General features: G+C 41.4%; 1 protein-coding gene across 6 annotated transcripts in view; it reads left to right on the top strand.

Annotated features, from left to right (window-relative positions):
• Positions 1 to 16,740, top strand: part of GRB10 (growth factor receptor bound protein 10) — a 144,941-nt gene that overhangs the window by 113,693 nt on the left and 14,508 nt on the right. For 5 of the 6 annotated variants that reach the window (XR_007906530.1, XM_051799019.1, XM_051799016.1 and 2 more), the window contains 3 exons: positions 7,093 to 7,249; positions 12,914 to 13,029; positions 15,034 to 15,108. Coding sequence is in view for 5 of the 6 variants with exons in the window: in XM_051799019.1 (XP_051654979.1) it covers positions 7,093 to 7,249; positions 12,914 to 13,029; positions 15,034 to 15,108 (348 nt within the window). In the remaining variant the exon portion in view is untranslated. Of the gene's footprint in view, positions 1 to 5,786; positions 6,236 to 7,092; positions 7,250 to 12,913; positions 13,030 to 15,033; positions 15,109 to 16,740 lie in introns of those variants that run through there. The other variant, XM_051799020.1, reaches the window with a different exon arrangement.

Here is a 16,740-nt window from a genome sequence, read left to right as displayed (position 1 = left end):
TAAGTTTTGAGATGATAGAAACAGATAATGATTATAGATTTTATTCATTGCCTGCATAATAAATAACCATTTTCACACGTAGTTTTGAATTACAGAAGGAAAAGCTTTGGCTTGCTTTTACAATTATTCGTGTTTTAAACTTTAATAGTACCCCAAATGTGCTCATTGTATATGTTCCTTTAAATGTGTTTTGTGTACATGCCACATCACATACTTTGCTTATTTTTTTAAGCTCAAATATCAACAATTGCAGTGTGTAATGGTTCTGGTTTCGACTGGGGTAGAGTTAATTTTTTTCTTAGTAGTTGGTATGGGGCCATGTTTTGGATTTGCAATGAAAGCAGTGTTGATAATTCCGGGATTTTTTTAGTGACTGCTAAGCAGTGCTTACAGAGTGAAGGTCTTTTCTGCACCCTCATCCCACCCCACCAACTAGGAGAGGCAGTGGGAGGGACAAAAGAAACTGAGAGGGGACACAGCAAGGACAGCCAACCCCAAATGACCCAAGGGAAATCCTATACCATTTGGCATCATGCTCAGCATATAAAGCTGGGGAAAGAAGAAGGATGGGGGGACACATTTGGAGAGGGGACACATTTGGAGTGGGGACACATTTGGAGTGATGGCATTTGTCTTCCCAAGTCACCATTACACGTGATGGACCCCAGCTTTCCTGGGGATGGCTAAACACCTGCCTGCCCCTGCGTAGTAGGGAATAAATTCCGTGTTTTGCTTTGCTTACATGCATGGCTTTTGCTTTCCTGATTGAACTGCCTTTATCTCAAACCTTGACTTTTCTAACTTTTATCTCTCTGATTCTCTCCTCCATCCCATGGAGGGGGAGTGAGCAAGTGGTTTTGTGGGGCTGAGCTGCTGTCTGGGGTTAAACCATGATGTGAATAGAGCAGAGAAACGTGTTTGCTTGATTAGTTACTACAGTGGCCTGAATTCAGCCAATACAGTTTATGGCATCCAGCTTAAGTCCAGAGTCAGGAGCCTAGATTCCCTCAGCACCTAGCAGATAGACACAAATGCCTTTGTCATGTGCTTTAGATGTTAAGTTACTCCATCTCTCTCCTTTACCTTCAGAAGGAATTTAACTCTCCAGAATTACTTGGGTCAATGTGCAGCTGGATGTTCATACATGATGGGTTCAGAAGAGCTAACCCTCCAAATATGATGATGACTTGAACCCAGTGCTAATCCTGCCCTGTCCTTCTCTACCCACACAGCTGTGGTTCCCAAAACTTCTCTCACTGGTACAGCCCTCGTGGAGTTCATGACTTTAGTGTTGGTTTTGATGACCACTGAAGATAAAATGATACTGTGATTCCCTGTCAAATCAGGTTATTCCTCTAACAGTCAGAAATGGGTTTAAAATTAAATAGCCCAGTGAAGAGGGACAGAATCAGGGTTTTGAAACATGACCAACTTAAGTGGGTTTTTGTGGGATTTTTTTTTTGAGGTTGCTGTTCTGAATATGAAAGTCAAAGACTAAGATCTTGATCTTATAACAGTTGTTCTCCTTTGTTGTTCATAGGCTTTTAAATGTGTACCTAAATATAGTATATGCCAGAGGAGAGAGTTAATGTTGCTATGAGAACCTTAACCTCAGCATTTCCTAGGGTTTTATGTGTATAGGTAGGGGGAAAAAAAAGCAATTATCTAATAACTCACAGTTGTTTTCTTTTATAAGGAAGCACTATCTGATGCCTTGTATATAAGTGATCTTATCCACGATGTATTGCTGTTACTGCTGCTGTTTGTCTGCAGGGTTTTTTTCCTCCACAAGCAGTGCAACAGAGAAGGCAAAAAAAGCCATAGGGTTGACCTATATATATATATATATATATATATATATACATACATATATATATATATTTCATTGCAGCACTTGAAATTCCCATGTCTTATAAAGCTGCCTCACTGCTGCTGGGCAAGTAAGGGGGGACTGGCTGGTGCTCCAGCATGTAGATGTCACTGACGAGTTGCTTGCCTGTCAGGTGTGCACAGAGCATGCCTAGAGGCTTTCCCTTGTTAAAGGTTTGCAACTTTAAAAAGCAAACCCTTCCTCTAATTTGTTGCTTTTTCAACTAGGCAAATAGGAGTTCAAAGGTAGTCTGCACCCAGAGCTTGAGTCTTCAGCAGCTCTGAGTTGACTGATCCTAAATGAAAGCTTCCCCATTCCTCCAAGTGACTGATTCTACTCTTGTGAGCTGATGAGCTTTGATTATAGAAAGCTTTTGGAAAAAAGTTATCATCAAAACAGGGTTCCAGTGAAAAGAGCAAGTACCTGCCTGGTACGTAAGTGCCTTCTGCAATAAATAGTTACTTCTGCTTGCACAAGGTACATGCATTTCAATTCCACTTTTCTTCTATTTACCTCACTGATTGTATGGTTCTCATGTCTGAATGAGTGAAATCGGAGGATGAAAGTCAAAACTTGCTGGACTGATTTTCAGTTTGTGCAGCCCTTGGTAATGACTCTTTAGTGTATTTTAATGGCTTACTATGAAGTCTCTGATCTTCATGTCTTATAAAGGGAAACTTTTGAAGAACTAGTGTACTGAAACCTTTTATCTATTAGGTTTCAGTCAGAGGGCCTTCTGATAACTGGTACTCTCTTATGTTCAGAGTCATAACCGATGATAACAAAGGTTGGTTTGCACTGATATAAATTACAGTGTTTAATTTCAGATTGTAGAATGCAAATGTAGATCTGTTTGATGCTGGAGATTTCCAGCATAATGTCATTTAAAAGCAAGACTTCTTATGATCATGATGTATAGTCACAGGTTTTGTTTTGAGGAAAAAGAAAAGAAATAGAACAAACAGAAAAGTGGAGAAGAAATAATGTGACCATGACATGACTGTTTTGGGTTTTGGGTTTGTTGTTTTGTTTTTTTTTCTCCACATTCCTAAAATGTTTGCATTACTCGATGCACACAAAATACTGCAGTGAGGTTGAGGAACTGAGGCTGGGAGATGAAACAGCCATGACGATACTCGAGATACATGACCCATTATATGAAACCACTGAAGTGATGAATATTAATGTTCTTTTAAATTTTTAATTTTAAGTCTTTCTGGCTTTCAAAGAAAAAAAAAGAGAAAAAAAAAGAGAAAAAAAAAAAGAGAAAGCTTGGGGGAAGAATTCTTCCCAGAACAATGGCGCAGTCTGTTATCTGCTCCTTTGCACTGTAAAGCACTGAATGTTCAGCCAATATACTGCTCTGGTTGGCTTAGCATTCTTAACCTTAATTTTGAATAGAAGGTGCCTTGTGCCGCTGACGTAATTAGGGCCTTTTGTAAATCACTGTTGCAGGCAGTCTGCTGTTGCATTTCACTGCATTTCTCGGAGGGATGCAGGGCAAAAGTGTCAGACTAACTTTTTGAACCTCTCTTCAGGCTAAGTGTTTTCATTATTGGAGTATTTTATTCAGAATGTATTATGCTTCATTTTCCTCTGTAGATAATAAGCCACAAATCAACTTTGGAAGTGAAAGAGCATTTCTACTGGAAGAAGTTTGAATAGAGAGCCCTTAACATCTTAAAGCAGGAGGTGTTTCCTTGAAGAAAAAAAAAAAAAAAGAAGGAAATGTGGGAGGGTTAGATTTGACCAATTGACTTTAAACTCAGTCCCCTCTGTGATACAGGAATATTGTTATCTGTCTCTTTTGTCACGGAAGCTGTCAGAAAGTTGGAGGTGAAGCTTTGTCTTCAAGTTGGTTTCATATCTGTGGTTGTACATTATGCTCTGCAGCATTGTGTGGGGACATAAAATGCCCTTACCTTTCACATAAGCCTCTTAGGGACCATTGCACTCTTGCCTCTGCAGAGGCACAGGGTTTCATCTCACTTCTGCCTCTCTCCTGTCCCCTAGGGCAGGGTTCAGCTCAGGCCATTACATCCCCTCCTGATGTAGTGTTTTATATCTCTGATGTCAGTGGTGATACACGGCCTTGCACTGTCCTTGATGGCAAACACAGCACTATTAATAGTCAGTGAAGTTAACTTGCTCATTGCTGCGTTCATGCTGCCCACCCGCTGCATTCCAGTCCCTGGCCTTTAAAGGCACTGTTAAAGCCCCAAAGGCTGACCAGTCCCGCAAATGAACGTATCCATGTTTGTAACACAACTCTCGTAGTCGCTGTGGTGTGGGAGTAGCAGATGCTGCCTGCGGGGCCTGGCTGTCGGGAGAAGAGAACATGGCGTTACAGCAGTTGCACACTGAACTGGGTATCCAGTACCTGCTCTGAGATGCTGTGGTACTTCAAAGGGGCTGGCATCGGCATCAGCTCTGGCTCTGGGCAAGGGAGGGGGGAGGCTGGAACACGCACCCATGACCCCTTTACTTCATACTGAGACAGCACAGCATGAATAAGCATAAAAGACAGCTGCAGTTTCTTCCAGTGGCCATATGCCATTAAGTCTTTCCGTGCTTGGGAGCAGAAAAAAGTGTGGTAGTTGTCTTACAGCTCTCTCTTTTCCACCTGCACAGGCTGGAGAGGCACCTGCAGCGGAACAGCTTTGCCTCTCTTCTGGGACTTGGCATTGACAAGGATCAGGTGCAACCTGTCCTGTATCACTGACTTGTTCCCAGCAAAACAGCAGGGAAGGAAAAGAGGGGGTTTTGTGCTCCAGGTGTTGCAAAAGTGGCAATTGCTGTGGTGTATTCCTGATTCAGGCTCCCTTGTGAATGCTGAGGCAGCGAGCGCAGGGTTGTGCTTCTCGTGACTAATGAATGAATGATGTCACCAGGTTGCTTCCCGAGGCAGGAAATCCATCCAAAATAGTTCAGTTTCAATACAGAAAGTGGAGTTACGTGCACAGAGTAAGCTGAAAGTAGAAAGGAATTCTTCCATCACCAACTTTTTGCTTGTGTCACTCCTTTCCAATCTATGGCTATACTACAAAAAGTAGAAGAAAAAAAAAAGAATCAAGCAGGGGTTAGGTCCCTCCCCTTCTCCACTAAAACCAAAACAAATAAAATAGCTACTTTCTGTCTTGTTGAATACTGGCTTTTCGGTGTGCTCACACGTCCAGGGAGGGAACACGAGAGCTGCGCTGCCCGCTTGCAAACCGGTGTGATGCCTGCGGGGTGTCTCGGGCATCAATCCACCCGTGTCCCCCAGTTCCACGAGCGCGTTGCCGAGTGACAGAGCGGGCCGGGACCGCTGCAGGTGTGATGTGGGGCTCTGCTGCGAAACGGGGGCTAGCAACAGAACAAAGACTTGCCCGCAGGACAAAAAACGGGGACACCCCACGCCCAACAAATTCCTGCGTGTGCGAGGATGCGTCTGGCTTGGCTAAGTGTTGGCAGGAGTGCAGCCGTAGCATTGTACAGCACGCATGCCTTCCCCAGAGCAACTGGGATTCCCCCTCCTCTCCTCTCCAGAGCCCACTTCTGAAAGAGCTGGCTCATCCCTGCTGTCAGATGAAGCCGTTTCCTGAACGCGCGGGTTTGAGTCACTTGGGCTGGGATGAGGCTTTAACTCCTCCCTCACTGGGCTCGAATTTGTGCGTGGCCGGGGCACTGGTGAGCGGGGGGGCAGGGAAGGCGCCGGGCGTGCAGCGCTGCCGCCGCCCCCTCGGTCCCAGCCCGGTGGCACCGCGGGGCCCGGAGCGGGTCCGGACGCGGGTCCGGCCCTGGCAGGAGAAGTTCAAGTGCCCAAGTTGCAGGCGGATGACATCAGCCGCGGGCAGGCCGGGCTGCGGGCGGGCTCGGCGCCGGGGCAGCAGCACACGCGTGCCGGCCTCCCCCCGCCCCGGGGCGGCCCCAGGGGGCTCCAGCGCCCCGAAGGTCGTCATAAAAAAAAATTTCCTTTGTAATTCCTTTTTCTTTTTTCCTTTTTTTTTTTTTTTCTTTGGGGGGGGGGGGGTGGGGGAGGCGGGAATAATTTGGAAGTCTGATAGTGTGTGGGAAATGATTACATCAGTCGGAGGGAGGGCTAGGATTGGTCTGCACTGTGTGGTTTGATTCACTACCGCAAAGATTGCGTGTAACCCTTTGAGTGGAGCCCTGGCAGAGTTGTTTCCCTCCCCAGAAACAGTCCCCATAGCAGGGTCTACGTGACAGGTAGGGTACAGCCACCCGCTGACTCCGCCGGCACCCCGAGCGCCCAGCCGCAGGCTGCACAGGGTCGGCGGAGGCAGAGAACTAACTCTCAAGAGGCAATCCCTATTTAAAATGCCATCTTGTTCTTCCGACTGCTGCCTTTTACGTGCTGTTGAGGTAAGATTTTCCATATCGAATTACCCTCCACGTTTTTGTTAGACTCTCCTTCTCGTGCTAGGATGTGGAGCATTTTAAACACAGAGTTCATTTAAATCTGGGACCTGCACGTTTTCCCAGAGAAATAATTTTGCGGCAAGTGTCTCTTGCTTGAGCAGAACAATGCAAAGAGGAAAGCATCTGTATAATTCAGGAGGTGGGGAGAAGGTTCCTGACTTGTTCTCTCATCCCCATTAATATTTAGGATGTGCAGCGTATGCACATTTGGTTTTGAACTACTTTCAGGCTAGCATCAGAAAAGAAGTCAGGGTAGGGAGAGAAATCTGTGGACTGTGCTAGGTCATTGATCCGCCGGCAAACTGCAAGTGGGACTTCCCCACATGAAACAATCAAAAGTTAGTGGGGAACAAGAGAGCCATATTTAATCTTTGGGGTCTTGGCCTGCTCCTCTGTGAATGTTCAGAGGCCTCTGGGATCGCAGTGAAAATTGTGTGTGTTTGACTGGATGTGATTTCTCTCGCCCACTGTTGCCAAAGTACTCTCCTGACATTGTTTCACGTTTGCTTACCTTATGCAGCTTTATACAGAACCTGCTCTCTCACTTTTTCTGTGTTCGTGGTCATATGAATCCTGCTGAACCTTTGTTTAGTGCAGGGAGGTGTTGGGGAGGGGGGAGGGGAAATAGGTCTAGGGGGCATCTAGAGAAAGTGTTCTAAAGTGAATCATCCATTTCATTTGTCCTGGCTGCCAAGGTGCTTGGGACCCTCATGCCAAGAGGATGATGCTTTTCTACAGTAGCTGTGTGGTTTGCCTATGTTCAGAGCTGTTGATCTGTAAGTGTACCCTTTATGTTGCAGGATGTAAAAGTCTTTAGTGAAGATGGAACAAGCAAAGTGGTCGAGATTCTAGCAGACATGACAGCCAGGGACCTCTGTCAGCTGCTCGTTTACAAAAGTCATTGTGTGGATGATAACAGCTGGACTCTAGTGGAGCATCACCCTCACCTAGGATTAGGTAGGGAATGGTCAAAGGGGTGGCATGGTTACCTGGGAACATAAAATATGTGTAATTCATATAAATGTGCTTCCAGACGGAACATTTTCTTTCCACTGCTTTTATTTGTACAATTAGCTGAAGTCACATACGTGCTTTCTGTGTATTACAATTTGATGTGTTAAGCGTTTAAGCCATTTTAAGTCCTTCTCTTATTTCCCATCCTCTGTTTTTTTATATAAAAAAAGAAGAATTGTCTAATCTTCACACTAGTGCTCTATTGCTACCTTGCTGTGTCTGAAGCTATTGCAAATAAACAGCTTAGGCAAATTAAGCTTGATCCTTAGAGTACGGTCCTATGAAACAGCTCAGCTCATCACCAGCTGGGAGACCTGGGTGGACAGACTCAGCTTTGCATACCTACAGTAATGCTTATGAAAGCTAGACATGCTGAGGTGGGGGAGGGGGTTGGCTAAACTTGACTTCAGGCAGGGAAAAAATGGTGGCACCACCCGCAAATCCATGGGCAATTTCTGGACCAGCAGTGGCATCTGCTCTCCAGGCAGCAGCTCCTCCACCTGACTGAAATTAAGGTGTCATGGTTACAGTTTCAAGAAGGCAGCAAGAGGAAGAACCGTGGGGAATTAAATAACACCGTGAATTGGTTTAATTACAGTACCTGAAAGGATCTCATGTTATTCAGTCTTGCTTTTCCTGTTTTTTTGTGGCACTGATTAGTTGCAGGGTTCTGCTATGCAGCTTGCAACTGCATATCACTCAGATAACACTATCTATAATTCTATGTAGCATAAAATAATGCTTTAGAAAGTGTAGCATTTGGGGTATTAGTCAATATACTTCACGGGAAATTTTTTTCTAGAAAACAGAGGAAGACAAATCATAAGCTGTGATCACCAGCATTGGAATTGTGAATGCTATCTGTAGCTAACAGAGGGATTTTTATGTCTAAAAATGTAATTCAGAACCCTTACAAATAAAAAAAGGAAACAATTTGCTAGAAATGTAATGCCCTAAACCAATACTATTAAATGCTAATAAATGCACTGCTCTGCAGACCAACACTTAAAAAAACCCCAAACCCATAGGATATCCTGATTGTTTAATGGTTTTATTATCTCTCCTAATGTAGAATATATGAAAAATTTAAGATTAAATACTCACTGGAATATGTCTAAGATATACTTTCAGTTCTGAGGACATAGGACAAGAGGTGAAGAATTAAGATATAAATTACAGAACCTTTATCTCTGTAGCTTAATATGCCACATGCGCTTCTAAAAACCTTTACAAATTTTCAGTTTTATCAATGCTCATTAAACTACCAGGCTCTCTTTTTCTATATTCTTTTTCCCATCATTGCTGATTACCAAGGTATTGTGTAAACAGAAGCCTTCTCCTTTGTAACCAACATCCTTCTCCTGCCAGATTCATTCAATGATGCCACAATTCAGTGTTTGTGACATCACAATAGCTTCCATGGTGACTAATTGTGCTGTCAAACTCTGGTGTGTGACATCTCTGAATGAATCGGGCAGGGGGCTGATTAGGAAATCAAAAGCTTCTGTTTACACACAAATAACTTGGTAATTAACAATGATGGGAAAAGAGCAAGATACTTATCGGGCTGCATTTATATACATGGGGACCTGCCTGCTTTGGACCTCTGTTTCACACTGAAGCACAAAGCGGGCCTCCAGAGAAGCGGGGTGTGCAGGTTGGAGCTTCAGCAGCCACCAAACTTTGTTCCACGGGGACTGCTCCAGGGCTGTCCTCTGTATGCCACGCAGTAGATCTGTGTGAAAAGTAATGCAGCCTTTTGGGGTATAAAGCAACCAAACAAAGACGGAAAGCATTTAAAGAATCAAAAAAGATATAATTATACAGATTTCACATACTTGAAAGGACGTGGACATAAAAGAGAATAAATGAGTTCATTTAATGGGAGACAACTTCATCGAGTTTCTTATGTTTGGGGTCCAAAGTATCCACTATGATATAGTCAGTAAAAATTAAATACCAACTTTAATCCTTCTACCAATTTTTGGTTGTAGTTTGAATTTTGTATTACTTGGCTGCTCATTTCTGCTTCTATGAAGCTTAAATGCTACCCTGTATTTCAGAGACTGTCAGATCAAGATCTGCATCCTAGGTGAATTTATCAGGTGTCTGATGTTCCATATTTTTTTCTCTAGAGATAAGATTGCTAGTATAAGTATGAAACAATGGTGCGTGAAAAGAAATATGATTTAGGAGTAGTGAGAATTCTGTGTTTCCAGAAGACATTATTTCTTACACAATACATCCTTGCTAACTTAATGCTGTAGGTGCTAATCTTGAAGCCCACCAAAAGAGAGGAGTTCCTTCATTTAGTTCACTGTCTTTTTTTTTTAATCTTGATCTTGCCTAATACTACTTTCCAAAAGAGTTCAGTTTGCAGAACCAGTTCATCTTTTTACTATTGGGCAGACTGAGGACAAGATCAAATTTTTGAAACCAGCTGCATATTTATCATTGCAGTGGTCTTCTAGGTCCCACTTTGTAAGGAACCCTCACCTGACTCTTTACTGTGCACGCATAGTCAAGTGTATTCCAAATAACATGCATGCTTGCAAATCGCTTCAAACAACTATTGGACTGCACAAAGTATTTGTGTTCTCACTAGAGGCACAGGTGTGACAATTTGACCTCAGAAAGTGTTAGATTTGACATTTAAAATGTGGTCCCTGCTACACTCTACCACTAGTATCTAAAGTGCTTTGTGGTCAAGATTTAAGCAGTCTGTGAAACTCGAATTGGTCCTGTTATTTCATTTGCTACCAGAAGTACACCTAACCTGTTCATAAAATGTGGTATTCTCCTTATGTGCTACTTCGTGCTTAAGTATCATTAATTTAGGATGGGGATGGAGATCTCTGTATTGGACATTAGCAGAAATAATAATGATGAAGACACATCATAATAGTATGTGTCTAGACACTGAAAGAAGCCCTACCTACAGACCTAATTTTTCCAGCTGCAGAATTGACTATACATCCTATTGAATATAGTTGAACCAGGAAAGAAAAATAGTAAGGCTCTGAAATATGTGAGGGTTAGAAGAAAGCGTAGCTGCAGTTTTGTACCTAGATTTTTTTATTTACATGCCTTAATATGAATGAATTAAAAGTGGAACAGTTAGACACAGCCCAAATAGGGAGGGCTATTTCATATGGGGGTCCACTTGTCATTTGTAGTGATTCTCTGTATGGGAATTTAGGGCCATGCCTGTGAGTTGTTTATGATGGAATCGTCCAGCTCCTTCTCCCATCTTGTATCTCTGCTACAGTTTTGTAGAATTTTTGATAATAATACAGAGCAATTGTGGGGGGGTGTGTGGTGGGCAGGGGACTGGGCAAGCCTGTTCTTCTAGGAAGTGTGCAGAGGAGACTGAGTGGAGCCTATCAGATAAACTGAAAGGACACATTTCTGGTCACTTCAGCAGCAATGCCACTTGAAGACAGACTGACCTATTGAACTTAGCAGGCTGCCATCTGTGGTCTAGTTTTGTAGCAGGAAGCTCAAAGCAGGGCTGAGGCTGAGTTGCTAGTGTGTCAAGTGGTGGTTCATCCCATTTGTACTAACCGACTGCAAATTACCCAGGACTTTCCAGGAGTACAACTCCTATGAAGTAGTAGCAAACTGACCAGGACTAGCTTCCTTTTTACATGTACCTGTTATGAAATGCTGTACCTTTTCTCCAAGATGGCTTTTACCATCAAAACGAAAATACAAACATTAAATGAGGGGGAGTATTAGCACAGAATCTGAAAAGGTTCTTGATTTAGTAACAGAATACATGTCGGTTGTCTAAAGCGTCTAAGAAACAGGCACTGAGTATATTTACAGAAACTCACTATTGAAATACAAAATCAGTTGACAAATGGTCATCTATAGTGCATTTCCTCAGAACAGAATGAACAATTTGTCCCTGCCCTTAGGTGAGCCATTTTCAGTGCATTAGGAAAGCGAAGAGCACAACTTTGTGTGGTCACAAAAGCAGACAGTAACAGAACATGTGGTCTTTTGGGGTTCATACTGTGATAAAGTTTCATACCAATGTAATTAAATGTTTTTTGGAGGAAACATAATGTAAAAAAACCAGACCCTCCACCCTCATTGGCCCACAGTCCTCATCACAAAGTGAAGGAGACTTGATTTATTAAGTTGCTTTAAACCACGATAGTAGCAACAGATCAGAAATACCTGAAACTTCACCTGTGAAGCCCCTAGATAATGTACAGGTTTAGGTGATGAATGCTGAGGTGGTGAAAAACCTCCTTCCTTAACAGCCACCAGTGCAAGCATTGTCACACACATTAGTCAAAGAATACCCCTTAAAAGTGATGTTATGGCTGATGCACTGGAGCAGCCCACTATGGAAATTTTTCGATGTTAACCCCTGGAAAACACAATCTGTAGCAAGGCTGGACATTGCAAATGCACAGTAAATGCTGAAGTCATCAATGAGCTGGTGATGACTGACAACCTAAATGCAGGTGGAAGAGACAATGGGATCACTGACATTGATTAAATTTTCAATAAAAGAACATACATTAATCTGCTAAGTTCAATAATTAACATTCAAGAGCTTACTCTTCCTGAGATGCCAATGACTGCTTGCTTTCTATCCTGAAAACAGCCCAAGAACTTGGGTGGCACCCTGACATTTCTAACTGTAGGAATGCAACATGAAGTAGGTAAGGGACTCTCCAAACTTCTTCAGTCAGCAAGTCTCAGGCATTTTGTTTAAAGCTTTGCAAAAGTTATGTTTTGCTTGGCCTAATTTTTTAATTTTGTATTATATAAGGGATGAAAGCACTGACTAGTTAAAACTTTTGAAAAATACCTAAATATTTTCGTGGAAACTTCTGAAGACTTGAGAAGATAATGAGTTCATTAAGTAGTGCACACTTAAGCAGTTGCCTTCTTTCGAGTTACTACTTTCAGTGAATTGGATTTGTTAAGCTATCTGTTCATGCTTTGATGTGCCATTCTTTTGACCAGAGAAGTAGTGGTTATGGGGAGTTACCTTGTAACCAAATCTAGAGCAGAAAATTGCCCTGTCATGTGTACAAAACGTTTGTCTCTGTCAGTATTCCTGTAAAGTAGATCCTGTGACCTCTTTCATAATAAACCCCATTGTCTAGCATCTACAATAAAGGCCTGAAGTTCACCTTGAAATGAACTGGTTTTATAGAGTGTGATCAAATAGGACACTGTATTTCTGTGATAGTTCAAGACCTAACAGTGGCCTTTCTGTAACTTTTTTTCCCCTTAAACCTGTCCACCTTGCCAGTCCCACAGCGTACAGCCAACACAAAGAGTTTCGTCTTTATAATTTAAGCTTCTGCACTCAAAAAAAAAATATTCCTTTTGAGAAAATCTGTGTTTATGAAGTCCTGATATAGGAAATCTTTGAAGAACACTGCCATATAATGTTAAACTTTGTAATACTTTACAAAGTAAAGCATTGCTTCATGGCAATGTGGTTTGAAAGCTAGAATGTGTTCTGCTGATTTCTTAAGAGGTAATGGAATTACGCTGGGTTGTTTTACTCCTATTCTTAGTTGATCTCTCTCCTTCTGTTTGTTGACTGTATGTTAACATCATGTTCTTTTTCCACAGAGAGGTGCTTGGAAGATCATGAGCTCATAGTTCAAGTTGAATCCACAATGGGAAGTGAAAGTAAATTTTTGTTCAGGAAGAATTATGCAAAATATGAATTTTTCAAAAATCCCATGGTGAGTCTCATTACTTAGTTGTTTACACCACAGAGGAATGGATTGCAATAACATTGCTTGGCATTATTATGTCTTAAACATCTATTATAAAAAAAAAAAAGGCAACCAACTAACAGAATTCTTTCCAAAGAAATTTTAACCAGTGTTTAAATTCCTTTTACTCTCCTCCCAGCTTAAAAACCTCAAGTGTTCTCAAGTTACCAAATATACTTGTTTCAAAATGTCTGTTGCTATAATGAAGGGTGACCAAGACAGGGGAATCTTGGTTGGTTTAAGAAAAACAATCAGAAGTGCAATTTACTCATCATCTTAAAAGCTACTTGATTTGAAGCAAATTGATCACGTAGCATGCAGTATCCAAACCTTTTAATTTCTGACAGTAAAAGCAAAACCCCTCTGGGTAACCCCTAAAGCACTTACTACATACAAGGAATTTCCAGTTTATGTATATTGAACATTGTTTCACCTATGGCTGTGTTTTTTGCTAGTATGCTCTGCCTTCGTTACTTATCATAGTAGCTTGCCCTCTCTATGTCCTCATGTATATCCATGGTTGAAAAGTATTGTATGTCATCACTACTTATTCCTGTATTTGTAAGATCCTTTGAAAATCATAATTTTAAACTAGTTACTGTGTAACTGCATATCTGGGGATGACTTTTCGCATTTTATCTAAACAATTAAGTTGGAACAGACTGTTGATGTGAAACAATATCAGCTGGTGTAACCCATTGTGATAGTTGAAAAAACATAACCCAGAGGTGGTTAGCTAAGAACAGATTTTGGGTCAGTCAGGCATTTGTGAGGTGAGAAGAAAAAAGATATACAAGATCACATGTAAACTCATTGCTGAAGTAACTACAGATGATAAACTCATTCATTTTTCTCGTAGATACTAATGCACAGTTGCTGCATCCTCACACGTGTGCTTGCATGTACACTTGTCATCTGCCAGTGATTGTTTCAGAGTCTGTGCCTTGACTTACTGTGTGAAACATTTCTGTGCATGGAGTGTTCATAAGTTTTCACTTCTGTTGATCTTACCATCTGATAACCCGTGAACATCTGAGTGTTGTATAGAAGTTTTGGTATCATAGGAGCTAGCACACTGGTTTCATGTGGTCTATTTTAATTAATAACAGAGCATGGGAGTAAAACCCAGAATGCTTGGCATTCAGTCCCAGGCTCCTGCAATCACAGAATAAATAATTCTTTTGGTGTAAGAATGCGAAGGCTCCCTATCCGTTGCATTAGCTGTTGCCATATGGCACTGTTTCTACTCAAGAGAGGCTTGTAAATGTTAGCTTTCATAACTCATTGTGCAACTTACCTGGCAGAAGGGTGATTCCTCTTCAGTCCTTCTCTTTATGCCCTAAAGACTTGAAATTTATATTGCCCGAAGAGTGACAAATGTTCTAAACAGGAAATGTTTTTGTTGTGATTCATTTTGTTATAATCAGTCATTCTTTTATTTCAGTCATTTCTGCATGTCTCCATGCTTCAAATAATGTTTAAAAATTTCAAGAATGACTTCATATCATTGCTGTGTATAGTAAATTCACTGTACCAAATTATATAAGCGTTTTAAAACATATCAAGTGAAAGGGGAATGGGAGGATAAAGTCTGAAGTCAAGTCATTGATGCACTGCATATTCAACCTGCAGGACCATTCATCCTGTCCTTTCCAAGAAAGTAGAGGCTGTTAGCAATCCCCAAAAGCCCTCAGTAGTAGAGGAAATTATGGAGAAACGCAGTTATGAAATGGTGTATATCAGATATTTTAAAAACCCACAATCTGTCTGCATGGGCATCTGGTGAGCAGAAGGAAGCGAAGAACTGCACTTGAAGGCCCTTGTATTACTTTCTCTGTCAGGGGATCTCCAAATTGATTTAGTAGTGGTAGTTCCAAAAAATGAATGACTGGAAGAAAATTTCACTAGTTTTGTGTAAGAGTGTTCACATATAAAGTGACTTCCAATTGTCTTCTCTTTTTTTTTGTCTAGAATTTCTTTCCAGAGCAAATGGTTGCCTGGTGCCAGCAAACAAACGGCAGTATCCCACAGTCACAACTTCTGCAGGTACTGTAAATTATCTGTATGGACAAAAAAAGTTTTGGAGCTGGAGGGGGGAGGTTGAGAGGAAGGAAGAGAGAATTCAAGGGTCTGGAAAGAGTTGGTCAGAGAAAGATCAGTTAGCATATGGTGCTAATGTTGAAAATGTCTGACAAAGATCTTACCCGGTGGCATTGAGGTGTAAACACAAAGTATTCATAGCTATGTTCACACATACTTGTTCCATTAATACTCACTCTGTGGGTATCTGGTTTGGCCACCCAATGTTGCTCCAAAAACAGTCTTGGCAGATATATTTCTAGGAAAACAAACACCCCTTTTATAAAAAGCAGAACAGAAGTACTCTTCTATACTCCACATCATAGCACAAGAGAAAGTGTAAAAATGCATCTTGATATTAGAAGATCAGTTTTAGATGATGAGAGGTTTTGCTTTTACTTTTTATGTCCCATGTCAAGAATTGTGCCTGTCAAGAATTAACAATAAGGACCAACTTTCCCATGGTTCAGCCAACTAGCTGCTTTTTTGTATAGAAAAATAATGCCCTAAGAAGTAAGTGCAAGTAGAAATTTGCATATAGTATTTGCAAAGTAATCCCATTTAAAGCTTCCCAGATTAAATTACAGGGGTGTGTACCTTATGCATATATGTTGGTAGAGTTGTGTAATCTCCGTGGTAGTGGCACGTGTGCTGCATTTATACTGAAGTTCTGATGTCGCTGTAGAGCTTCTTGCTTGCTCATGAAGGAACCGTGGTGGTGGCACAGTTAGTTGGCCTTTAAGGATGGTGCTGAAGAGTGGGTTACCTCTCTGATCAGTAACTGATTCTCTTAAATTTCTCAATTTTAGTGCTGCAATCTAAACCTCATAGTCTAAATCTTTTAATTTCAGTTGTTTCCTCAAACTGGGGTCATTTAACTCAGGACACTCAACTCAAAACACAGTTTATTCAAAGAGTGTTGTATTAAGAATATGAGATCATGGTGCCTGGAAGACAGTGACACGAATACCAGGCAAATTATAAAGCAGAAGGCACAAATATATGAAGAATGTATACATACAAATAACTGATTTTAGCTTGACTTCTGTCATGCTGCATGTTTGCAAATATGCACTGACTCTCTCTTTGAAGACAACACGCTTCCACTGACTTTTGAAACAGTGTGCTCGTTTTGTCCCGTAACCATATCAAAGTCCGTTAAATTCTGGTACCATGTTCACCGAGAAGAATTTAAAGTGTTAGCATCCACTCTCAGCTGGAAAACAAACAAACAACAAAAAATCAATCCAATTTACGGAATTAAAAATGAAAGTCACAAGCAATGAGGTTGTAATCAGGAACCAAAAACTGTCATGGATTGGCATCGCCACAGACTGGTAGGAAGAGAGTGTTCATATCTTGGACCCTTTTTCCTGTAGTGTAAGTAGAGAATTGAGTTTGTTTGTTAATACAAGCAGCAGGACTCCCTAAAAGAGTAAGATGTTCTTGAAGATAGAAAAGTTTTGATCCTAGGGTAATTTGAGTGGTAGCAAAAGGGAAACCTTACAACTTCTTGAGATACGAGAGTTTTCTTCTGGGAAGGCTCCCTTAGGTGCCATCCTGGAGAAGCAAAAGTCATGGGGGTTAACAACACGAGAG

The sequence above is a fragment of the Manacus candei genome, unplaced genomic scaffold (assembly GCF_025592945.1).
Source record: "Manacus candei isolate 608988 ecotype Guabito, Panama unplaced genomic scaffold, ASM2559294v1 h1tg000049l, whole genome shotgun sequence".
Classification (NCBI taxonomy): Eukaryota; Metazoa; Chordata; class Aves; order Passeriformes; family Pipridae; genus Manacus; species Manacus candei.
The sequence above is the reverse complement of the archived record's forward strand: the minus strand, read 5'-3'. Positions and strand labels throughout refer to the sequence as shown.